Source organism: Nomascus leucogenys, chromosome 21 (assembly GCF_006542625.1).
Source record: "Nomascus leucogenys isolate Asia chromosome 21, Asia_NLE_v1, whole genome shotgun sequence".
In the NCBI taxonomy this organism is placed as follows: domain Eukaryota; kingdom Metazoa; phylum Chordata; class Mammalia; order Primates; family Hylobatidae; genus Nomascus; species Nomascus leucogenys.
In genome coordinates this window covers 1,272,636-1,299,781 of record NC_044401.1, presented here as the reverse complement: position 1 = coordinate 1,299,781, position 27,146 = coordinate 1,272,636, and the positions used below count along the sequence as shown (strand labels likewise).

General features: G+C 39.9%; 1 protein-coding gene across 2 annotated transcripts in view; it reads right to left on the bottom strand.

The window, feature by feature from the left end:
- GPR156 (G protein-coupled receptor 156) overlaps positions 1-27,146 on the bottom strand; it is an 81,970-nt gene that overhangs the window by 22,476 nt on the left and 32,348 nt on the right. For both annotated transcript variants that reach the window (XM_030802152.1, XM_030802153.1), the window contains exons 3-4: positions 4,241-4,370; positions 3,885-3,995 (exon numbers count right to left, since the gene is read on the bottom strand). In XM_030802152.1, the coding sequence (XP_030658012.1) occupies positions 3,885-3,995; positions 4,241-4,370 (241 nt within the window). The remainder of the gene's footprint in view (positions 1-3,884; positions 3,996-4,240; positions 4,371-27,146) is intronic.

Here is a 27,146-nt window from a genome sequence, read left to right as displayed (position 1 = left end):
TAAGGGTTTAAAAAAAAACCATTTAACATAATCCACCACGTGAATAAGCTAAAAAAAGAAAAACCGTATGATCATCTCAATAGACCCAGAAAAAGCTTTTGACAAAACCCAACATCAGTTCTTGATTAAAACTCTCAGCAAAATAAGAATAGAACAGTACTGCCCCAACTGGATAAATGGCATCTACAATAAAACTACTGCTAATATCATTCTTAGTTTTGAAAGACTGTTTTTCCCACAGGATCAAGAATAACAAAGATATCTGCTCTCACCACTTCTATTCAGATTGTACTATTGTATCTAGCCAGTGCAATCAGACAAGAGATTGGAAATAAATTATCTTTATTCACTGATGATATGATCATCTTTGTAGAAAATCTGATAGACTCTATAAAAAAGCTGCTAGAACTAACATGTAGTTTAGCAAGGTTGCAGTATACAAGCTAAGCATATAAAAATTAATTATATTTCTGTGGCCAGGCATGGTGGCTAATGCCTGTAATCCCAGCACTTCGGGAGGCCAAGGAAGTGGATCATTTGAGGTTGGGAGTTTGAGACCAACCTGGCCAAAATGGTAAAGCCTCACCTCTACTAAAAATACAAAAACTAGCCAGGTGTGGTAGCAGGCACCTGTAATCCCAGCTGCTTGGGAGGCTGAGGCAGGAGAATTGCTTGAACCCGGAAGGTGGAGGTTGCGGTAAGCTGAGATTGCACCACTGCACTCCAGCCTAGGCGACAGAGTGAGACTCCATCTCAAAAAAACCAAAAATTAATTATATTTCTATATATTAGCAACAAACAACTGGAAAGTGAAATTTAAAAAAATAGTAACATATAAAATAGCAAAAAAGTATAAAATACCTAGAAACAAGTTTGATGAAAGATGTGAAAGAGCAATATTGAAAAGTACAAAAAAAAGATGGGAAAAATTAAAGACCTAAATAAATGGGTTCACGGGTCAAAAGACACAACATTAGTAAGAAGCCAATTCTCCACAATTTGATCTATTAGATTCAACATAATCCCAAAAGAATTTTTGTAGAAATCAGTAAACTGATTCAAAAATTCACATGGGCATTCAAAGGACCCAGATTAGCCAAAATAGCATTGAAAGAGAAGAAGAAAGTCAAAGAACTAATACGCCCTGATTTCAAGATTTAGTATAAAGCTACAGTAATCAGGGTAATATGGTATTGCTGTTGAGATAGACACATCAGTGAGACAGAATGGAGGGTCCAGAAATAGATCTACACACTTATGGACAACTGATTTAACAAAGGCACAAAGGTAATTCAGTGAAGAAAGGACAATCTTTTCAACAAATGGTGTTGGAATAATCAAATGTCTGTATGTAAAAAAAAAAAATTCAATCAATACATCATACCATATACCAAAATTAACTCAAAATGGATCATAGGCCTAAATGTAAAAGCTAAAACTCTAAAATTTCTGGAAGTAAATACATGAGAAAACCTTTTGGGGCCCTAAGTTAGGCAAAATTTTCTTAAATATAATACCAAAAACATGATCCATAAAAGAACACATTGGGGCCGGGTGTGGTGGCTCATGCCTGTAATCCTGGAACTTTGGGAGGCTGAGGCTGGTGAATCACTTGAGGCCAGGAGTTTGAGACCAGCCTGGCCAACATGGTAAAGCCCCATCTCTACTAAAAATACAAAAACAAACAAATAAACAAAAAACCTAAAAACAAAGAACACATTGATAAATTGGACTTCATCAGAATGAGAAATGTCTTATCTTTGAAAGACATTCTGAAGTAAATGAAAGTACAAGGAACAAAAGAACAAACTGGAAGAAAATCTTTGCAAATCTACATCTGATAAAGGGTTTGTATGCAGAATATAAAAAGAACTCACAAAACTCAATAATAAGACAACAAAAAATCCAATTTAAAAATGAATGAGGCTGGGTGTGGTGGCTCACGCCTGTAATCCCAGCACTTTGGGAGGCCAAGGCAAGCAGATCACGAGGTCAGGAGCCTGGTCAACATGATGAAACCCCATCTCTACTAAAAATACAAAAATTAGCCAGGCGTGCTGGCGGGTGCCTGTAACCCCAGCTACTTGGGAGGCTGAGGCAGGAGAATTGCTGGAAACAGGAAGGCAGAGGTTGCAGTGAGCCAAGATCACACCACTGCACTCCAGCCTGGGTGAAAGAATGAAACTCTGTCTCAGAAAAAAAAAAAAATGGGTGAAAGATTTGAACAGATAGTTTGCCAAAGAAGGTGTATGGATGGCAAATAAGCAAGTGAAGAAATGCTCAATACTGCATTAGAGAAATGAAAATTTGGAAGCATAATGAGATACTACCACACATACTTATTAGAATGCCTAAAATGAAAAAGACTGATCAAATCAAATGTTGCCAAGAATGTGGAGGAAATGGACTCTCATACATTGCTGGTGGAAATGCAGAATGGTACAACCACTTCGAAAAACAGTCTGACCATTACTTAAAAAATTAAATATACACTTACCATATGATCCAACCATACTCTTAGGTTTTCACCCAAGAGAAATAAAAGCCTGTGTCGACACAAAGACTTTGAACACGAATGTTCACAGCAGGTTTAATTTTAATCGCCCCAACTGGCGATAACCCAAACATCCATCTACAGATAAGCAAATTGTGTCTGTGCATTGTAATACTACTCAGCAATAACAAAGAAATAACTATTGATGCACACAACATAGATAAATAACTATAATATTCATAAAAACAATTATATGAGTAAAATAAGCCAGAGAAAAAATAGTCCATACTGCATGGTTCCATTTATATAAAACTCTGGAAAATGCAAACTCATCTACAGTGACAAAAAGCAAATCAATGATTTCCTGAGGATACGAACAAGGGATATAAGGATTGGACAGGAGAGGTAGATAATAAAGGGTTGCAAGGAAGCTTTTGAAGATGAGGATATGACATGTTCATTATGCACCATGTTTCTTGGTTGTATATCCATGTCACAATTTATCAAATCATATGCTTTAAATATGTGCATTTCACTGCATGTCAATTATACTTCAGTAAAGCTATGTTTAAAAAAGAAACTGGTGTTCTTGAGGGATGAATGCAGTTTTTGTCCTTCTAGGCAATGTTCTTCATAGGTATGGTTGCTCACAGCTGAGCTTTGGTAAGTATGCACCATGATTCAATAACATTTGCTAAAAAAAATTCCCATCATTCCAGAGAAGTAAACACCAACTGAATGATATATTGGGTCTGGGCAGGGCCTATATCCAATGAGGATAATGGTCAGGAATTGAGGTTTGAGCAGTCTCATCAGACAACCTGATAAAATGGGGAAATGTGGTTAAGTTGATGACTGATATCAGGGACATGTCGGTGATCTGGCTGCTACATAACTTAGAGTTGATTCTATCTCCTCTTCCTTGCTCACTGCTTTGGGCAAATCCTTCTCAGTACAGAGAACTGCCTTCTACACAGAAAAGAACTGGAGTCCAGGGAAGGAAATAACTACTTACTTGCTATAGTTTCTCTGTAATCACTCTTCCTCCCTTCGCTTCCAGCTCACACCTGTGCCAAACAACAGCCTCTGGGATCTTGTTCTGCCTCACACTGGTGCCAGGTATTGGCCAGCTCACATGTCCCCACAGGGCCTGGGGTACATAGGAACCAGAGCCCAAGTTTGAAGCCCTATCTTCAACAGCACTGATCCACAGCCTTCCAGGCCTGAGGCCTTATGAGGCCGCATGATTCCAGGGTTTGGAATGAGAAACAAGAACTTTGGATGTCCTGAAAGCGGCTAGGCTCAGTCATGTGCATGAGCTTCTCTAGCTGTTAACCAATGCTGAAGCTGCCATCTACAGTCAAGCATTGTGTGCTTGCTGCCTACTCACCACTCTCTTGTCCGGGACCCTTTGGATAAACACCTTGTAGAGTCGCCAGCTCTTTCCCAGAATGGGGCCAAACACAAGGGAAGTCCCAATGCACAGCATGGACAGTCTTGTCTACAAGTGGAAGGGGACAGAAAAGTCACAAGAGGAACCTTTATCCATTCTCCACACACTCTGATCTGCAGGGTCTGGGTCCCACAGATGGCACGAGGTACAGAGTGAACTTCACCAAGTGTTCTGGGATTGCCTCGAAAAGTGCCCACTCCAAGGATAAAGGTAACCACCACCCACGGGAGCAGCTGGTTTAAAAAAAAAATAAAAACTTTACAGTCAAAACCAAATTTTAAAACTTCACCTACCTGAATGAGAGTTTCCATTGAGCTCCCCACTAAAGCATCTTGAATCCCAAAGAGGTAAGCGCTACTGTAAGTCAGACAACTGCCCAGTAAGGTCACAATGTTCAGATTGGGACTGGACATCTTCACAATCCTAGAGGGGAACAGAAGAAAGACACTTACAGCCATGACCTTTTGCCTTGGGGCCAAAGATCTACAAGACCAAAGCTTCCTCACCAGCATGATCTCCAATGCAGCCTTGGATTGAAGGACCACTGGGAAGAAAACTCTTTACAGCCCTGTGAAAACTTATGATTTCTTTAAATTTATTTTCAAAACGAACTAAACTCTGACACTTATTGCTTGTATAACTCTCAAGTCTTTTTAAAAGAAGGATGACTACCTACAAACAGGTGGTATTGGAGAAGAGTTGGGATTTTATCGATGAAGTTTATGGTTGCTAGGGGACTGCCATGTGCAGCTTAGTGAATAAACAACCAGCAGGTAGATACCCACAGAGTTTGGAGCCCTTAGAAAGAGGTTTTTTTTTTTTTTCATATACTATTTACTTTATTTGATATGTAAACCATTTTCGTCTACTTGACCAAGAAAGAAAGAGGATAAAAGGATTAGAAGCAGGAAATTGGGGCAAGGCCTTTTCTCAAATATTAATAGTTTTAGATGAGATTAGAGACAAATTTGAAAGTTAGAGGGAGATGTGAATAATCAGGAGTTCAGACAAATACCCTGGGCACCAACAGAAGTTCAGGATGTGAACTGGTTAACCTAAGGGCAATGCCAGGCTCACACTGGACAGTGACTGATACTAATTAATTACAAGTAACAAGAAGGAAAGACATTGTATTTAAGAATTGTAATGTAAATACTGTATATAAATGCAACATTTCTACTAATAGTCATTTGATAATTATACTTTGTTATACTTTTATTTTTAAATCATAACTAAGGAGGAAAACATTCTTACCTATGTCTCTTGATGACATGGCAGGCTGCCTTAAAGGCCAGGGCCAAGGCAAAACTATCCACTTAGTGAAGCTTGTTCTAACCACAGGCAAAGCACCTAGGAGGCACTAAACAGTTTGGCAGTGCTGGATTTGCAAGCATCATAACCGCCATGAGCATGGCTTAGTTACTTTTTGTCTGACATTGTGATACATCCATACACACAAGAACACCAAACCACTGTCCCAGGCCCCAGGTACTGTCAGCACAGGCCAGTGAGTCCAGTTGAACTTAGCTTTGTCTTGGAGGGAAGATTTTTTTCTTTTTCCAAAAGTGAGAGCAACTTTCATGCACTCCCTTTTCTAAAATGAAAATAATAATTATACGATCTACCTTCAAAGAGTTGCGAGGATTTAATAAGGCAATATGGCAAAATGCTTGGCACATGGCCTGGCAAATAGTAGGCATGTTGCCAATATCAGCTGCTTATATTATAATCTCACTGTCCTCCTCTTCCAGGTTTTAGAAACCTAGGAATCACCTTTTCCTTCTTCTGTTTCTTCATCAGAAATGCCCAATCAATTGCCAGGTTTCATTTCTTCTTCTTTTTTTAATTTTTTTGGGACAGAGTCTTGCTCTGTCACCCGGGCTGGAGTGCAGTGGCTTGATCTTGGCTCACCACAACCTCCGCCTCCCTGGTTCAAGTGATTCTCCTGCCTCAGCCTCCCGAGTAGCTGGGATTACAGGCGCCCGCCACCGTGCCCAGCTAATTTTTGTATTTTTAGTAGAGACAGGTTTCACCATGTTGGCCAGGCTGGTCTCGCACTCCTGACCTCAAATGATCTGCCTGCCTCGGTCTCCCAAGGTGCTGGGATTACAGGTGTGAGCCACTGTGCCCGGCCTCTTTCACTTCTTATTTCAAAGTCTCTGAGTTTTCTCTCACTCTCCATCCTTTTTTTTTGAGACAGAGTCTCGCTCTATTGCTCAGGTTGGAGTGTAGTGGTATGATCTTGGCTCACTGCAACCTCTGCCTCCTAGGTTCAAGCAATTCTTCTGCTTCAGCCCCCTGAGCAGCTGGGATTACAGGTGCCCACCATCACGCCAGGCTGATTTTTGTGTTTTTAATAGAGAGGGTTTCGCCATGATGGCCAGGCTGGTCTCAAACTCCTGACCTCAAGTGATCTGCCTGCCTCAGCCTCCCAAAGTTCACTCTCCATTTTTTTTTTTTTTTTTTGAGACAGAGTCTTGTTCTGTTGTGCAGGATGGAGTGCAGTGGGGCAATCTCGGCTCACTGCAACCTCCACCTCCTAGGTTCAAGTGATTCTCATGCCTCAGTCTCCCCAGTAGCTGGGTTTACAGGCACGTGCCACCACACCCATCTAATTTTTGCATTTTTGGTAGAGACGGGGTTTCACCATGTTGGCCAGGCTGGTCTCGAACTCCTGACCTCAGGTGATCCGCCCACCTCGGCCTCCCACAGTGTTGGGATAACAGGTGTGAGTCACCGCGCCTGGCCTTTCCATTCTTGATACCATGTTTATCCAGGATACAATCACGTTAGGAGCAATGGAACTGGGGTGGAAGGTAACAGGTGGGAATACCAGCTCTGCCACTCACAGCTGACTAAGCCTGTCTGACCAGGAAACAGGCTCCTATTTCCTCATCTGGAAAATGAAAATAACATCATCTTTTGTAACTACCCCACAGGTTATTGCAAAGATGAGATGATGTATGTGCCAAAACTCTTTGCAAACTTTAAGATGATGCAAAAATATTACTTTTTAGATTTTTGATGTAACCTTCAGCTCCCAGTGAACACCAATTTTTCCCTGTTCTAGTACATTCTGTACATTACATTCAGATTTATTAATCTTAACATACCACCTTTATATTTAGCAAAAGAGCTACATGTATAAAGAACAATCTTCTATGGTTTACCTTAAGTCTCTTGTATCCAAATTTAAGATCTAGCCCTATCGTATGATCCACTTACTCATTCAGGTCTGCCTCCTCAGCCTCCATGTCTTCAGATTGTGGACTTATGGAGAGTGATTTTCCTTAATTTCTTTATCTCTCCACAAAAGAAGGGGAATATGTGGTGAATATTAACTACAGAAGTAAGAACAGTGCTAACCAGCAGCTTCACAAAGCATTTTTTAAAGAAAAGTACTACATTAGAGACCAGTGCTGACACTGATTCAGAGCAGAGAGTACTGCTGACCTGGCACCGGTTGCACAGGGCAGTCAGAAGTTTGAGCAATGGCACAAGCACTGGGTGGACTCTTGCAAGACCCATAACCCAGGCCATTCCTCCCCATGGCCATTCTCACATTCCTGCACATAAGCCATGACTAGATATTCACCAAGCAACTGCCTAGATTTCACAGCCACATGTCTGTTTGGTCTAGATCACCGATCGGTAAGTTTCTCTCATAATTTTTCTTTGGACCCATTTTATTTGAGTACCACTATACAATCAGTTTTCCTTTGAGTGATACAGTACTACATGAAATCCTGATTCAGGATTCCTTCCCTTTCTGATTTAGTTAAGAGGAACTCAATTTTTCCATAAAATATACATTGAATAGTTTTCACCTCTCAGACAGTGGTGCTAATTCATTATTCAAATAGACATACTATGGGCTTATATATGTATATTGTGATATTTTTCCCAAGCAATCTTACTGAAAACTGCCTCAGGGAACAAAAGATGAATACAAGATGATTTCCCTTTTTTGTTTGGCCAAGTTAACACCTGTGAAGTCACTGAAAGGTGAATCATCTCCAATTCAGCAGGTGAATTATGTATGTCTGGGGAATGTCTTTACCACATTGGTAGGAATTCAGCCACCAATGTCATTTATATTTTTCTATTCAGCTAAAATATGAAGCCTACATAGCTGAATATTTTAATCAGCCACAAACACATAATTTCCACAAAGCAAATAGATTTCAATATTGTATATTTAATTATAGATAGCCAGTACTATCTAGATTACTTGTCTTCCATTTATGAAGAGTAAAAAGCCTGAATTGGGTTACTGTCAGTCAGAAACAAGGTGAAGTTTTTTTTTTTTTAAAGGATTATATAGCTATCTCATTATCTCTTCCTCTTCATTTATTGAGTGGAAATGTATGACAAGAACTTTCTTGATTTTTCTATCCTCAAGTGAGGCTTCAATACATATAGATAAATATTGAACTACACCTGCAAAACCTGTATAATTCTGCATTATCATTTCAATAGTCTCTAATGAATTCAGATGCTTAAGTGACATCCACCAGCTCAATGGTATGATGTTGCAAAAACTTTATCAAATGTTAATTTCTGAACTTGGCAGTTTATTTTATTTGGAGTTACTGAGTCTGAAAACATGGCCAGAGAATGGAGCACAGGGTACTTGTTGGCATGCTGTGACTAACAGAAAACTTTCCTAAGATGTCACAAGACCATGCTCTCTAAAATGCTACAAAAATTGATGTAAATGGTATCACTGAGCTTTAACCTATCCAAAACCGAATATGAATGTCTTTCCAAAATGCTTTTTAATAAAACAATTAAAATTTAAATTGTGAAAATTTATCTGATTTCTTTATCAACTTACTATTTTTGATCCATGCTACAATGGGATTATAAATCTATCTCAAATAAAACTCCAAACACCTTTATCATAATGTTATCTGATGTGTTTCAGCAAATTTGATCTTTTAATATCTCGCTTATTTCTAATGTATACACTAATCTGCACCCAATTAAAATTCTGCACACCTCAAGCTAATATTAGTATGACCTCTAACCATTTGTATTTAAAGTGTCTATCATAAGGCCTGACCCTGTTCCTTACTCTCGTGCCTGGACCACCATCCTACTAGAACATCCTAGGAGATTTCATTAGCTTTTCAGCCTCCAGAGTTCTAAATTATTCAATCATAATGATTTCACTTTATTCCTCTTCAGACACCCATCCCCAGGTTACACTCTGGGTCTTAGGGTCACTCAGAATGGTTTCCCTTCAGGAATTTTAAACACCAATATCCCAACACTAATTTGACTACAATCTGTTCAAAATTTAACTCCGAGTCTCCCCCTCAATTGCTCACCTTCTTCCCCATTTCAGATAACAGCAACTCCACCTTTCAATTTGCCTCCAAAAACCTTGCAGTCATCCTGACTCTTGCTCACCACCCACATCCAATCTGTCATAAATCTTGTCGGCTCTATCCTCGAAATACATCCAGAATCTAACTCCTTCTCACCACCTCTGCTGCCACCACCTGATCAAAGTCTTACTTTGCATTTCTTATTTGGATTATTGCAATAGCCCCCTAACTGGTCTCCCTGCTTCTACCCTGGCACTTCCCTCAAGTCTATTTTCAACATGGCAGCTAGAGTAATCCATTAAAGACAAATAAGATCACATCGCTTCTCTGCTCAAAACCCCACAATGACTCTCTATTTCCCAGAGGGAAAGCCAAACTTTACCAGAGTGTACAAAGCCTACGCACTTGATCCCTGTTGTTTCTTGACCTCATTTCTTACATCTTCTCCAGGCCCATCCCACTCCAGCCACACGGCCTCCTTGCTGTTCCTTGAAAACACAAGGCACTCACACACTGCGAGGCTTTGAAGTGGCTGTTTTCTCTGCCTGGAATATTTCAATACATGTATCTGCATAGCTCATCCTCTTTCTCTCCTGATTGCGTGTTCATATGTTACCTTCTCAACTAGAGCTGTGATGACAACCCTACTTAAAATTACACCCTATCCTCAGAATTCTGAATCCTTATTCTGCTCTATTCTCTTCCCCTGTCCCCATTCAACCACAGTACTGATTACCTTTTAACATATTACATAATTTACTTATATTATGATTTTATTTATTGTTTTCTCCTCCCAATAGAATTGTGCATGATGTACTCTCAGAACTAGAACACTACCTAGACACTGAAGGCACTCAATAAACATTTGAGGAATAAATGAGTGAGTGTCCAATCCTCCAGCCCTCTCATGTGCTTAGTCCTACCACATTTGTACACTGACAGCCTACAGACCTCCAGTCACTTGGTTCTTTTGTTTCCTCATAGTTTATCAGTCTCTCTTCCTATTTCTACCTAATTTCAGATCCCTGGTTGGTCATCTGAACTGTTCTCTCAATAACACCCGATTCCCTTTTCAAACAAGCCCTTCTGCAGCATCTGCCCAATAAAACTCGGATCAGAGCCACAATCCATTGTCTGCTTTTGCATCTGGGCAGCTGAGTGGTGCAGGAGAAAATGAGACAACCTTGCAGATTGTTGCCACCAAAACTGACGTTCTGCAACATCAATCTGCCAAGCTTACTGTGCCGTCTATCTTTTTATTTATTCTGAGTTGTTTCTTTACATTTTCTTTGTGAGTGACTCACCTCATAGGACTCAAAGAAATAACAGCATGTATCTGTCTGGATGATGCCCTCAGTCTAGGTTTGGTGCCATCCTCTATGTCTCTAAAACACCCCAGGGTCTATGTGCATCAGTACAATTGTCATGTTATATTACCACCTTTTAATGTTAGTTCCACTGGACAGTTTCTATCCTCAAAAGCCAAGCTGCTTCTTATTCTATAACCCACACCATAGCACGGTCTTCGGAAAATAGTAAGTGTTCCATAGCCATCTGTTGAATGAATTCATTAATGGATATGGAAACCCCTTCTCTTCTTCCTTTCTTTGTCCTCTTCCCTAATCTTATTTTTCCCTGGCAAAGCACTCCCCTATTGGGCAGAAGGCTGAGGGCTAGGCACGTGTGCCATATGGCTCTTAAAGTACTAGAGATCTGTGAGAGTTGGGGGAGAGTTAGGAACTGGTTCAATGCCTGTGTGTTAGGAGGGGCACATTCTGGGTAATTGTAGTGGTTTCAGGGGGATCCCTACAGTCCCCTGGAATGGCTGAGAATTCCTTGGAATTAGTGAACACAAGGGCCAGAGATATTTGGGGGGCTCTGAGTGCTGTGGATGCTGTGAACTTCCATAGACACTGGGTTTTCACCACTTTAACAAATTTGCACGCCCCAAACCCTCACTAAAAAGCTTTGCATTCTGGGTAAGCCCTTCCTTTGCTTCCCCTCTTAGCACAGAGCTGAAAGGAGTCTAAAAATAAACGAGAGAAAGCATCCTGTTAGGATGCCTGTAAAGCTTTTTCCTCTCATTCTTTTTGTTTCTAGGAAAGTGCAGCACCTTGAAGGAGTGTATATTCACATATGCACATGCGTACATATGTTTACTTGCCTCCAGTGAGATAGGGCCACTTGAAAGATTCTTTCTTTGCCAATGGCTGAATTCTTGCTGGAGAATTCTCCCAGGAAATACTTTTGTTCAATATGTTTCTTAGGTCATGTGTTGAAGGCCACGCAGGCCCAGAGATACGATGATAGCGCTTGTCAAGCAATTGATGGATGAAATCTCATCTTCACGACCACACAGGTTACCGGTTCTCAGCAGACATCTGCATCAGAGGTTAACAACATGCATCCCACCCCCAGGCTTCAGAAAATCTGCTGATCTTGGACTGAGTTGCTGCTTGCAGCTAGGCTAGGAAGCAGGCCTTTTTACACTCTTGAAGCCAGTAAATTGTATCTTTTTACATCCTTGAAGCCAGTAAATTTGTAAATTATGTTTTGTCATGAGCCAAACACTCAGCACTGCCTCTTGTCCTGGGTGGGCCTGGCCTTTCCAAATCAGCCTACATTCCTGTAGTCCTGCTTTGTTTCACATGGAGAGAGTGAGCTCCTTACCCTGCACTGTCAGTTCAGGCCCACAGCTGCTGAAGTTGCACCCGGAAGAACAAAGACATTCTGCCCACAGAATAGCTAAATGGTTAGCAGTGCTTGGACCTGATGAAACCAAAGGTCTCTTCTAGCTTCTCCCTTCTCAAGTTATGCCAGAGACAGTTTTTTTTTTTTTTTTTTTTTTTTTTTTTTTTAAACAAAGTCTCACTCTGTTGCCCAGGCTGGAGTGCAGCCAGGCTGGAGTGCAGTGAGGCAATTTCAGCTCACTGCAACCTCCGCCTCCCGGGTTCAAGCAATTCTCGTGTCTCAGCCACCCCAAGTAGCTGGGATTACAGGCACATGCCACCATCCCTGCCTAATTTTTATAATTTTAGTAGAGATGGGTTTTTGCCATGTTGGCCAGGCTGATGTAAAACTCCTGGGCTCAAGTGACCCGCCTGCCTTGGCCTCCCAAAGTGCTAGGATTACAGGCATGAGCCACTGCTCCCAGCCCAGAGACAAATTTCTTTTCTCTATCCTTGGCTTATTAATAAGCTGGTTACACTTTGCATTTCTGCCTCTCTTTCTTAACCAGGAAGGGCAGGTTGACTCGGTTTACCAGAGGTGCAATAGAATTTACACCCAAATCAATCAAATAATCAAATAAACAAAATATTTAGCTATAAGTGTGAAAGAAGACTTGCTAAATATTGTGCCCCCAAATTCCCCTTTAGCAAATGACTTTGTTTTCCCCATGCTTTATGAGTTATTGCTTTAATGATCTTCCTGTGCCAAACATTAATTCAACAATTCCTAAATACCAACTTGCCAAGGTATTAAGAACCAGCGATAGGAAGGCAAAGGACATATAATCTCTGCTATCAGCATATTAGGACACCACCTCCTTGGTTTTTGACCTTTTCATTGCAAAGACGATTTTCTTATTTGTTCTTTTTCTTTAAAATAGAATAAAATTTTAATTTAATATTAGAAGTTGTTTTATCAGTATCCACTAGGCCATTTGACAAAAATCTACATTCCTGAATCTATGTGTATTATAGATATTAATATGTGACTATACATATAAATTGACAGCGTACGAATTTCAGCATTCACAGCTCCCTTGGACTATAAACAGGCCTAAGGATCAACTTTCTTTTTCTTTCTTTTTTTATTTTAAGTTCTGGGATACATAGGCAGAATGTGCAGGTTTGTTACATAGGTATACATGTGCCATGGTGGTTTGCTGCACCTATCAACCCATCATCTAGGTTTTAAGCCCCACATGCATTAAGTATTTGTCCTAATGCTCTCCCTCCCCTCGGTCCCCAACCCCCAACAGGCCTCGGTGTGCGATGTTCCCCTCCCTGTGACCCATGTGTTCTCATTGTTCAACTCCCACTTATGAGTGAGAACATGCGGTGTTGGGTTTTCTGTTCCGGTGTTAGTTTGCTAGGATCAACTTTCTAATTTAGTTTAATTTAATTTTTGAGACAGAATTTCACTCTCTCATCTAGGCTGGAGTGCAGTGGCATGATCTTGGCTCACTGCAACATTTATCTACTGGGCTCAAGTGATCCTCCCACCTCAGCTTCCCAAGTAGCTGGCACTACAGGTGCATGCCATCACACCCAGTTAATTTTTAATTTTTTGTAGAGACAAGATCTCACTGTGTTACCTAGGCTGGTCTCGAACTCCTGGACTCAAGCAATCCTCCCATCTTGGCCTCCAAAAGGGTTGGGATTACAGGAGTGAGCCACCTCTCCTGGCCAGGATCAACTTTAAAAGCATCCTTGCAACTAATTTAAAAGCTGAAATATGGAAATTTGGATAAAAGACTAAATGCCCATTATCTCATTATATAATGGCTGAAGTTTAGGAACAGTAGGGAAAAAGACAGTGATAAATTCAAGATAAGTTGATGATGAGGAGGGGGAAAAAGCCCCAAATGATACCCTTACTGGAAAGGAAGTTTGTGTGGCTTTACTTAGGAATATTATGGGCGCATTTGATTTATTTGTTTATCTTCAAAAAATTAGTTTCTGAATGTATTTTTGCCATATCTCATGCAATTATAATATATTTTAGATGAGCTTTTAAATGCCATGGGGAAAACACTAGACACACACAAAATGCTCTTTTCGCCTAGAACCTCAGACTCTAGGTTACAACCCTGGCATGTGTTGTAATTTATGAGGCAGTGATTTCAACTTCCTTTCTCCGTTTAGCTGCAGGAAAAGGCCTTGAGCAATTCCTGGCAGGAGACTTGTAGCTCTTCCAAAAGGGCAGAGCAGATGTCCTGATTTTAAGTAGGGCATGAAGCACAAGCACAATTGGCCATAGGAAACAACCAATCACAAGGAGTCACTGCTAAAGCAGAATATTATGGGCTACCTAAGGTGACATGTAAATTGATCTCTTTGAGGTAGGAAAGATTGCCTGCCATACTGGGGAAGATTCCTCTTTCCTCTTTTTCTTTCTTTCTTTTTTTTTTTTTGAAACGGAGTTTCGCTCTTGTTGCCCAGTCTGGAGTGCAGTGGCGCGATCTCGGCTCGCCGCAACCTCCACCTCCCAGGTTCAAGCAATTCTCCTGCCTCAGTCTCCCGAGTAGCTGGGATTACAGGTGTGCGCCACCATGCCCAACTTATTTTGTATTTTTAGTACAGATAGGGTTTCTCCATGTTGGTCAGGCTGGTCTCAAACTCCTGACCCCAGGTGATCCGCCTGCCTCGGCCTCCGAAAGTGGTGAGATTACAGGTGTAAGCCACTGCACTCGGCCTCTTTGCTCTCTCTTATCTTCGATTCTGTGGCAGAACTCCGGGCCTTGGTGTATCTTGGAATCTGAGAGGAATCCTGAACAGTGTCAGCTGCTGGAATGGTTCCCCATTAAGCCAGAATCTAGGAATTCATGATGTTGGGATTGGGTTTTACTCAGCTTTGTCCCCATCAGCACCTTCTACAAGGCCCCGAGCCTAGTAGAAACTTATTAAATGCTCGTTACACTGCATAAATCATTAGAATTAGAAGGTTCAGTACTTGGAAGAGATGAAAGGAAGCGTGCTGTACAGGAAGGCCTTGCTTGCTCCCACCTATCTCTCCATAGCAGGACTGGAGTCCTTGGGTTCTGAGGAACACAGTTTGAAAATTAGTGATCTGACCTGATTCCTTCATTTTCAGATGAAGAAATCTGCATGCTGTTTATCGCCAGATAGGGACCCTGTTGGGACAGCAAATCCAGATGTCCTGACTCCTGGTTTCCTTCAGTGTTCTTTCACTTCCCACTAGTGGACCCAACTGTCTGGGGCCTGTTTTCATCACACTGATTAATGAAGACCCAGGGTCTTCCTGCCCTAGTTTCTAATGTCCTGTAGTAGTGCTGGTAGGCCAAGAATTTTCACCTGCCTCCTCAACTGAGGATCCACAAAGCCCCCACTTATAGCCGGCAGTGTCAACAAGAGGAGACAGAGAGGAAGCCATGAATCTCCTGGGGGGTACAGAGCCTGCAGAGCCTCCTGCTGGGTTTTGCCTGCCCCTTCAGATTCTGACTGCTGGCTTGGACCTTGCACCTTGGCACAATTTCCATGATGCCTCTTGGATTTATCTACTGACTGAACTCCAGACTGAATTCTTGCTACAATCAGCTTTGGGTTCTTGGTTTCTGTCATCGTCTAGTGTCCCCATTGGCTTCAGCAATGGCCTGGAAGTGTCTGCGCCAGGCTGTGGCAGGAGTTGTAGAGTCTGCCCGTGTAATGTGATGTAAAAAGAACAACTAATAGACAATGTGTATGTGTTTAAGCATCTTTTATGGATTACTACTGAGGTAGCAGTGTAGTGGAAAGAGCTTGGGCTTTGCCATCGGACTGCCTAGGTTTACTGTGTTGTTTATAGATGTTGGAGATTTGCCTAACCACTCTGAAGCAGTTTCCTCATCTGAAAATGGGGAAAATAGTATTTATCCTGCATGCTATAAAGGTTAGAGATAGTGTATTTAAAGTGCAAAGCACATAAAAGACATGTAACAGAAAGTAACAACTATTTTAATTTAAATTGTATTTACGCATATAGGGACTGAGGGCTGATATAATTTATGAGTTGGAAGCATTGAAGGATCCTGAAGAAACCTTCATCAAAAATTACATCATGGTCAGAATCATCTGAGTGTATTATTGTTACTTCTTAGAAAATTGGTAATGGCATAGAATAGTATTAAAAAGAGTAGCCAACACTGATTATCTATGTGCTAGGTGGTTGCTAAGCACTCTACATAGACAATCTAATGTAATCAGCTTTCAGAGATAAGTAGTATCACCACCTCTGTTTTTAAATAGAGAAACAGGGCATAGCAAAGTTCAATAGAACAGTCAAGCCACTGGATTTGAGGCTGGGTTTGATTCCAGAGCCTGAGTTCTTATGCCATTTAATTTTTCACTGTTTGCACACATAACCTTTTGTGACCATTGTTAAGGATGAACCCTTTTCCCCTTCTCTCCGTTTTTCCTACTGAGAAAATGGAAGCCTATTAAGGAGAGATTCCGGCCCCCTTCCCCATGTGGGAAGCTGATGAGAAGGAAGCTTTCATTTCTCTTTTCACCTTAGTATTAGCTCCTCCCCAAGCCAGGAGTGACCAGTTTGAGAGGCCTGGCCCATGTTCTACCAAATGTTCTTCAAGGCAGGAATCTCAACTTTCCTTTACCCCTTTCCCACCTCCACCAGGCAGTGAGCTCTCCACTTCCTGGGTCTTGTTTTAGCATTATGTCAAGCAGTGCTTTCTAATTTAGCTTTCATCAGAAATCCCTGTGCTTTATTTTTCTCAAAAGCTTTTCATTTTGAAATTATTTAAGACTCATAAGAGGATGCAAAAACAGTACAGAGAGTTCCTGTGTATCCTTCGCCCAGCTTTCCCCAATAACATCGTACATAACCAGAGTTCATGATCAAAATCAGGAAATTGACATTAGTGCAATACTATTATATAAACTACAGGCTCTATTTAAATTTCACCAGTTTTTATGTGCACTTTGTGTGTGCATGTGTGTGTAGTCCTATGAAATTTATCACATATATAGATTTCTATGAAATTCACCACATGAAACCACCATCATAATCAGGATAGTGAACTGTTCCATCACACATACACACTTATAAACACAACTCTCTCACGCTATCCTTTATAGTGACAGGCTTCCCCAACCTAACTCCTAGCAACCACTAATCCATTCTCCATCACCATAAATTTGTCTTTTGAGGATGTTGTTTAGAACTGGACTCTTACAGTGTGTAAGCTTGTGAGACTGACATTTGTCACGCAGCATATGCCCTTGAGCTCCATCCAAGTTGTTGCATGTATCAATACTTTGTCCCATGTTTATTGCTAGCTAGTGTTCCATTGTATGGATGTCCCACAGTTTATCCATTCACCTGTTGAAGGATATTTGGGTTTCCAGTTTTTTTCTCCCAGCTTTATTAAGGTATAATTGACAAATATTGTATATTTATGGTATACAACATGGTATTTTGATATTTGTATACATTGTGAAATAATTAAAATTATTAAATCAATTTAATCAACATCCATCACTGCACATACTTATCTTTTTTTATGGTGAGAACATTTAAGACATACTCTGAAAAAAAAAAAGACATACTCTGTTGGAATTCTTCAAGTATACAACACGTTATTACTAATTATAGACACTATGCTGTATAGCTCTCCACAACTTATTTGTCCTACCTGCAACTTTGTGCTCCTTGATCTGACCAACATCTCTCCATTTCTGTCAACCACCCCCACCCTAGTCTGTGGCAACCACCATTCTACTCTCCGCTTCTATGAGTTCAACTTTTTTAGATTCCACATATAAGTGAGATCATGTAGTATTCGTTTTTCTATGTCTTGCTCATTTCACTTAGCATAATGTCTTCCAGGTTCATTCATGTTTTTGCAAATGCCAGGATTTCCTTCTTTAAGACCGAATAGTACTGCATTGTGTGTGTGTGTGTGTGTGTGTGTACATATATATATATATCTTATATTTTCTTTATCCATTCATTAGTAAATGAACACTTACGTTGGTTCCATATCTTGGCTATTGGGAATAATGCTGCAGTGAACATGGGAGTGCAGGTATCTCTTTCATACACTGATTTCATTTCCTTTAGATATACACCCAGAAGTAGAATTGCTTGATTATATGATAGTTCTATTTTTAATTTTTTGAGGAACCTCCATACTGTTTTCCTAATAGTTGTACTAATTTACATTCTCACAAATAGCGTACAGGGTTCCCTTTTTTCCATATCTTCCCCAACACTTGTTATCTCTCATCTTTTTCATAATAGCCATTCTAACAGGTATGAGCTAATAACTCATGGTTTTAATTTGCATTTCTTGATGATCAGTGATGTGAGCATTTTTTCATATACCTGCTGGATATTTGTATGTTTTCTTTTGAGAAGTGTCTATTCAGGTCCTTTGTCCACTTTTTATTGGATTATTTGTTTTCTTGCTATTGATTTGAGTTCCTTATATTCTTTGAATATTAACCCCTTACCAGATGTACGGTTTGCAAATATTTTCTCCCATTCTGTAGGTTGTCTCTTCACTCTGTTTAATTGTTTCCATTGCTGTCCAAAAACTTTTTAGTTTAATCCCATTTGTCTATTTTTTATTTTGTTGCCTGCGCTTTTGGGGCCATAACCCAAAAATCATTGCCCGGACCAATGGCAGCAGCTTTTCTCCTATGTTTTCTTCTGATAGTTTTTACAGTATCAGGTTATACATTTAAGCTTTTAATTCATTTTCGAGTTGATTTTTTATATATGGTATAAGGATCCAATGTCTAATTTCTTTTTTTTTTTTTTTTTAAGACAGGGTCTCCCTCTCTTGCCCAGACTGGAGTGCAGTGGCACAATCTCAGCTTACTGCAACCTCTGCCTCCCGGGTCCAAGTGATTCTCCTGCCTCAGCCTCCCAAGTAGCTGGGATTACAGGTGCATGCCACCACACCTGGCTAATTTTTGTATTTTTAATAGAGACAGGGTTTCACCACGTTAGCCAGGCTCTTGACCTCAAGTGATCGGCCCACCTTGGCCTTCCAAAGTGCTGGGGTTACAGGTGTAATTTCATTCTTTTGCATGTGGATACACAGTTGTCCCAACACCATTTATTGAAGAGGCTGTCCTTTCTCTTTTGTGTTTTCTTGGTACTTTTGTCAAAAATCAACTGACTGTAAATGCATGGGTTTATTTTTGGGCTCTCTATTCTGTTCCATTGGTTTATCTGTTTTTATGCCAGCATCATGCTGTTTTGATTACTATAGCTTTGTAGTAGATTTTGAAATTAGATAGGCTAGGGTGATACCTCCAGCTTTGTTCTTATTGGTGAAGATTGTTTTGGCTATTTGGGGTCTTTTGTGGTTCCATAAGAATTTTAGTTTTTTTCATATTTCTGTGAAAAACACCATTGGAATTTTGGTAGGATTGCATTGCATTTGTAGATTGCTTTGGTAGTATGGCTATTTTAACAATATAAACTTTTTCAATCCATGAATATGGGATATCTTTCCATTGATTTGTGCCTTCCTCATTTATTTCATCAGTGTTTTATAGTTTTCAGTGTACAGGTCTTTCATCTTTTAGGCAAAATTTTTTCCCAAGTTTTCATTTTTTGATGCAATTATAAATGGAATTGTTTTCTTGATTTCTTTTTTGATTGTTAATGTTTCCAGTTTTTGACTATTACAAACAAAGCTGCTAAAAACATTTGCATACAGCTTTTTGTGTGAACATACATAGTAACTTCTCTAGGGTAAATACACAGGAGTGAAACCGCTGAATCGCACAGTGAGGGAATAATTTTATAAGAAAGTTCTAAAGTGTTTTCCAGAGTAGGTACACCAGCAATGTATGAGAGACTCAGCTTCTCTGCATCCTTGATGACATTTGCTTTATTTGTTGTTTAAAAAACTTTTATTTTAAGCTCAGGGGTACAAGTGTAGATTTGTTACATAGATAAATTAGTATCACTGGAGTTTGCTGTACAGATTATTTTATCACCCAGGTATTAAGCCTAGTACCCACTGGTTATTACTTTGCTGACATTTATTATTGTCAGTGTGTAAGCTTTTGGTTTGTGTGGTGTATATCCACCTTTAAGAGTAGATGCCTTGAATACCATTTGATCTTAGCCCTCTCTATGTACCCTAGCTAGACTGAATCCTGGAGGGAAGGGGGTATATTTTAGTATGCTGAATTCTTATCAAGCACTTGTTATGTGCCAGACACTATGGCAGGTGTCAGAACACAAAACCATTGTATTTGACTTTGAGGACTCACTACTTAGCAGAACAGATAAATAAGTGAATAAGTAAACATGGCTATTAAATAATGCAGTAAGTAATACAGGTATGTGTAAAGTGCTATGGCCATTGATAAAAAAAAAAAATTGTTCCCTAGAACAGTGGTTCTTAAATTTTAGAATGCATCAGAATCACCTGGTGAGCTTGTTAAAATTCACATTGCTGGTCCTCATCACACAAAGTTTTGGATTAAAGAGAGTCTAAAGTGGGGCCCCAAGAAGTTGTATTCTAACAAGTTCCCAGGTGATACTGCTGCTGCTGGCCCAGGGCCCACATTTTGAGAGATAGAAATTTGTCTTAAAGGATAGATAGGAGTTTGTCAGGTGATAAATGAGAAGAGTTGTGAAACAAGGAAGAGCATGAACAAAGACATGGTGAGGAACATGCATGGTGTGCTCAAGGAATGGCCATTCTCGTGTATGACCAGGGCACAACTTAATTTCAAGGGGAAAAGTGGAAATTTTGTGTTAGGGCCAGACTACAAAAGACCTTAAATACTTACCTAAGGAGTTATGTAGGCAGTAGAAGTCTGTGTTTTAAAACTAGGTTGTGTTTGGGGGAAAAAAAAATGCTGGCGAGAGATCAGTAGCTGAAAAAGTGGGCAAGATGAGTTAGGGGACTATTGCAATAGTCCAGATGAAAAACAAATGAAGACTATGGTTGGGCAATGGAGATGGACAATAGGGAAAAGACTTGAAAGACATTTCAGAGGTTAAATATCTAAAACCTGGTAACTAGCCAGATGTGTAGGGAGACAAAGGAATCCAGAATGAGAATGGGTGGATGGCAGTGCTGTTAACCACGACAGGAAGTACACAGCAGAAGAGCAAGATTGCTGGTAAGATATTAATCTGGTTTTGGTTACTGGATCAGAATAAACTTTGGAACATCTATATGACTATATCAACCATGAAGTTAGAAAATGGGATGAGAGGTAGCACTAGGATATGTCAGAGGAGAGGTTAAAACAAGGTAAAGGATATAGTGTAAGAAGTGAATCGAGACTGGAACCCAGAGTGTTATCAAAATTAAACAGGTAAGGCTTGTCTGAATGCAGTAGTGGATACAATTAATTTATCGCAACCAGTTACAGATTTCTTTGTTCCTTCTCCATTCCCACTGCTTCACTTGACTAGCCTTGAAAAAAAAAACACCTAAGTAATTCTGGAGCCAGTGAAGGTAGCTAGTAAGAAGTAGAGAGGTAAAACCAGGACATTTACATATAATAAAAGTTAAGAAAAGAGATTTCAGAAAGGAAGAACAGAAGAGACAGTTAATGGTGTTATATATCTAAAGGCTAAAAAGAATTTAGTCTAAAAACAGATCTGTTGATTTAATGACTTTGGCAATGAGTCAGATTTAATGACCTTTCAATGGAGTTAGAAGAATGGGTTGAAGAATGAATTGGAGATGAGAAAGTGAGGTGACTAAGGTAGACTATACACTTAGGAGCCTTGCTGGTAATAGGAGCAGGAGGACAAGAGCAGTGGCTTTACGGAGAGGCAAGACGAGAAAAATTTCTTCTGGAGGCCTTCAGAAATCTCGAGATAAACACCAAGAATTTCCAGTGATTAATCAGTATTTATTCGCCTACCTGACTTGAAATATGCAAAACACAGAAAACCATTTAATTAACTATTACTGATCCATTCGTAGTAGGCAATTTGAATGTGCTATCACTCTGGTATCTTTCTCAATACATTCAGAGGCATATAATTAGTTTGGTCTATTGTCTTTTGGTACCTCAGCACTCCCTGTGCCCCCTTATTCTCAGCAAAAGATCCCACTGTTATTCTAGCTTCTTCCTTTTAATAGATTTTAAATAATCCCTTTATGTGTTTTGGACTCTCTTCAAAAGTGTTTCTCAAAGTCTTTTTTCCTATTTTGTACCTAACCTAATACACTCTGTGGGTTCCCTGTTCTTCTTTGGGGAGCTTTTTACATTCTTTGAGAGATATCATTTTCCCTCCACAATAACCACTGCGACTGTCACATTTTTATGTGATTGGATTTTTAAAAATTCTCAGATACTCTTTTCCTATGCTTCCAATAAAGTCTCTTAAAATAGCCTCCAGTCTTTTTATGGCTTTCAAAAACCTGCCTTTCCATTTTCTACTAGCTAATACTCATATTTTTTTCCTTAATGAACATTGAATAATTGACATAAATTATCTGGGCTTAAAGATTTAATTGTCATGGTCACTCACATTTATTGGCTCTCCCATGGTTACCTCATAAAACCAACTCCTACTTGCTAGGCAAGAACCACAGCCAGGACATTTTCTCTAGCTATAGGTGGTCTGAAACTTCCTGTTGTAGGAAAGTTCATCAATCTTTATTAAAAATCTCAACTCTATCTTTTGACCCGATTAGGCATTTTACAATTCACATTTGAGTCAAGTCTCCCATTTTTAATACCTGGCATTATTTCTAAATTACCAAATCTTTAACATTTTTATATTGGTATCATCAGCTTAGTCATGTAGTCTACAGCAATGGCTCTCAAACGTTAGAATCAACTGGAGATTTGTTTCTAAAACTGTTGCCTGGGTCCTACCCCAAGACATTATCATTTAACTGGCCGAGGGTAAAGCCTGAGCATCAGGATTTCAGGAAACTTTAATGTGAACCAAGTTTGAGAACTATTGATTTAAGAGCATTTCTTCTTCTCCTTCTCATCCTCCTCTTTTTCCTCCTCCTCCTTCTTCTTTCTCCTCCTCCTTCTTCTTCTTATTCTTCCTCCTCCTCTTCCTCCTCCTCCTCCCTCCTCCTCCTTTTCTTCTTCTTCCTCTTCCTCTTTCTTCCTTTTTTTTTTTTCAGAGATGGGGGCTCACTCTGTCGCCCAGGCTGGAGAGCAGTGACATAATCATAGCTCACTGAAACATCAAACTCCTGGGCTCAGGCAATCCTCCCACCTCAGCCTCCTGAGTAGCTGGGACTATAGGCCAATTAATTTAAGTATATTTCCAAGACAATATTTATTTATTTATTATTTTTGTGAGACAGAGTCTCACTCTGTCACCCAGGCTGGAGTGCAGTGGCACAATCTCGGCTCACTGAAACCTCCGTCTCCTGGGTTCAAGTGATTCTCCTGCCTCAGCCTCTAGAGTAGCTGGGATTACAGGCATGTGCCACCAATACCCAGCTAATTTTTGTATTTTTAGTAGAGATGGGGTTTTACCATGTTGGTCAGGCTGGTCTCAAACTCCTGACCTCAGGTGATCTGCCTGCCTCAGCCTCCCAAAGTGCTGAGATTACAGGCTTGAGCCACTGCACCCGGCCCCAAGACAATCTAATTTTTTTAAATGTCAAAGGATTTGAATAGACAGTTCTCCAGGGAAGATAAGCAAATGGATAATAAGTACATAAAAAGACACTCAGCATCATTGGTCATAAGGGAAATATGACTCAAAACCACAATGAGATACCCACTAGGAAGGCTAGAATTAAAAAGGCAGATAATAAAACAAGTGTTAGTGATGATGTAGGGAAACTGGAACCCTCATACATTGTTGGTGGGATTGTGAAATGGTATAGTCACTTTGAAAAACAGTTCTACACTTACATTAAACAGAGTCACCATATAACCCAGGAACTCTACTCCTCGGTATATACCCAGATAAGTAAAAACATACGTTCATGAAAAAACTTGTACACGAATGTTCACAGCAGCATATTATTCATAAGAGCCTCAAAGTGGAAACAACAGATAGCATCAACTGATGAATGGATAAACAAAATGTGGAACATCCATATAATGGGATGTTCAGTAGTAAAAAGGAATGAAGTAACGCTTTATGCTACAACATGGGGAAACCTTATAAACATTATGCTAAGATTATGCTAAATGAGAAAAGCCAGACCCAAAGGGCCCCATGTTCAATAATTCCATTCATATGAAATGTCCAGAATAGGCAAATCTATAGAGATAGAAAGTAGACTAGTGGTTTCCAGGTGTGGGAGGAAGAGAGAAATGAGGAGAGACTGCTAACTGGTACAAGGTTTTGTTTGCAGGTGATAAAAATGTTCTGGAATTAGATAGTGATGGTGGTTACCCAAGCTTGTGAATATACTAAAAACTATTAAATTGCAAACTTTAAAAAGGAGAACTTCAGGATATGTGAATAATATCTCAAAAGGAAAACAGAGTAAGTATATTCCTCTTGTTATCTTATGTGTCCAAGGAATTCTTACTCATGGATATTGGAGAAAGACTCCTCTTGCCAATAACATTTCTATTTTACTATTGTTCATTGTATATCTCATACAAAACTATGAGATTTTCTCTCCTTCTGAGAGCTTAAAGCCCACGTCTCACAAAGTGCCAGAATGAAACATTTGGCTTTAGTCACCTTTGCTCAAGAAGGATATGGGAAAACAAATTCCAGCAAGAAACTAGAACGGCAGGGTCTCTACTGAATGAAGACAGACCGTTCTGTGGCTTGGAAAGAAGGCTAGTGAGGATGTGATCGAAACCTATCAAATCACAAAGAGATCCCAACCATGGCAAATGAAATCCTAGAACACTTAAAAGAGAAGCTACAATTTAAAGATTCAGATATGCAAATTTAGGACACGAAAAGTAAAGCACCAACTTCACAAAACACACAGTAATTTAAGGATGATCATTATCCTCCAGGAAATAGTTACAGGCAATAAAATATAGTTTTAAGAAAATGGTCCCAAAACTGATTATTTGATCAAAATGAGTTATTACTAATTAGGAGTTTTCTTTTCTCTTTCTTGGGAGATAGGCCTAACTGTTAAGTTGACATTCAGAGGATTAATCTGCCTTCTTACACTGAGGTACGTGGCTTTTAGAGACAAAAGTGTTCACAGAATTGAGGCTTAAATGGTGGTGGAAGAGTTTAGACCAGAAGAGTTTAAATTCATGAGTCTGGGTGGACCCATGGGATTAAGAACCATATGCCAGATGTTGGTAACATGAAAGTAATAACAAGCAGTGGTGATTTAGGGACTAAACATGCAAGGATGTCTAAAAGCAGCAGCAGAAGAGAAATTCTGAAGAAGAGAAATACAGAAAGAGTCAATGAAAGAGTAAGCTGTGAATCACTCTATCAAGTGCAGAAAATTCTCAGAGCTCCTAGAGAGTGAAGGGTGGTACCAGAAAGGCCCAGGCTAGCCAAGATATCTAAGGCCAAGGTCTTGGATTTGGGAGAGGGGATGGGCCATCAGAAAGGAATAAGCTAATTCTGAATAGGCATTGGCGGCTCTTTAGTCTCTGCCCCAGGGCATGCTGACTGATTTGGGGGTGGGGTGGAATGAAAATACACAGCCCAGGCCCAGGAAATTTATACTGAATTGTTTGGCAGATTCCCAACATTGAAAGGGGTGTGGCTACTCTGATTTCCATCCAGGCCGGTATCAATATACCCACGGGTTGGATTTGATGAGGCTGCAGAGATATCTACGTAGTGGGGTTGCTTGGAGCCTAGAAAGTGTTAGTTACAGTCTCGAGGTTGTAGTGATGCCTACTATAAAATAAATTTAGCACTAAGTAACCCAGACCACTTATTTTCTTGTGCCTAGAGCCAAAGTATGCCAAAATTCTGCCTGATAGTTGGCAGTTAAGTGGGGGAGGGGGTGGGCAGTTGCAAAAAGAAATACAGAGGTTAGAAAACAATTGGTTCTTTGCAATCCTAAGCTGGATGGCCATGACACTGTTCCAGTACAAAGATTCTCAGCTGGGAAATAATCGTTCTGATGTTACAGAAACAATATTACCTGTTTGTTTTCCTTTTCTCTCTTTGCTCTCTTTCTCTTCCTTCTTTTTTTTAAAGAGTTCAGAGTATATAGGTACAGATGTGTAGAAAAAACCATGTTTCTAAAAAATTATACTCACAGATACGCTTCTCTAATTTGCCAGTTCTTCTGTGCTGAGGCATGCTTTTCAGCAAACAAAACACACTAATAAATCTATCAGGGGCAGAAAGGCAGTGGGGGACAGCTGCAGCAGCACCATCCAGGAGTGACAATGATTAATTCCTACATCTGCTCAGCCAGATAGAAACAAAGGTCACTGTGCATAGATTAGCATCCCGATCACCACCCCCTCCTAATACACACACACACACACACACACACACACACACACACAGAGAGAGAGAAAGAGAGAGAGAGAGAGAGAGAATCTTTCACCATTTACAATGGCAAAATTCAAAATGCCTGAAAAATGTTTACTATCTGGCTAAAAGAAACAAAAAATGCAAGCTCTTTAGTGGGATGGTGATGGAAGACACAGAACAGGATCAGGCACTGATTACTGTCAGATAACTGTCTAATCTTGTTAACATCCAAACTGAGTGAAATTTGAATGCTCAGCTACATTTACAAAAGCAAAGGAAACAGGAAATTTAAGATCAAATCCTGATGCAGTAATTTGATCAAAATAAGAAAGGCTATTATGGTGAAACAGTTGGATACATGTGAATGGCTGGTGTATCAGTCTGCTCGGGCTGCCATAACAAAACACCACAGGCTGGGTGGCTTAAACAACAGAAATTTATTTTCTCACAGTTGTGGAGGCAAAAAGTCCAAGATCCAGATTTCATCAAGGGCTGATTTCTGGCGAGGCCTCTTCCTGGTTTGTAGACAGCTGTCCTTTTGCTGTGTCCTCACATAGCCTCTTTGTGCATGCTGGGAGAGTAAACTTCAATGCCTCTTCCTCTTATAGGCCCTATTGAATTAGGGCCCCATCATTATGACCTATTTTTTTTTAAACATTTTGGGCAAATTTAATATTCTTTTTTGACAAAATTATAGGTTTAGGATATAGAAAATAAGAATACCTTCCTCCCTCCCTTCCTCCTTTCCTTTCTTTCTTCCTTCACCTTCCTCTTTATTGAG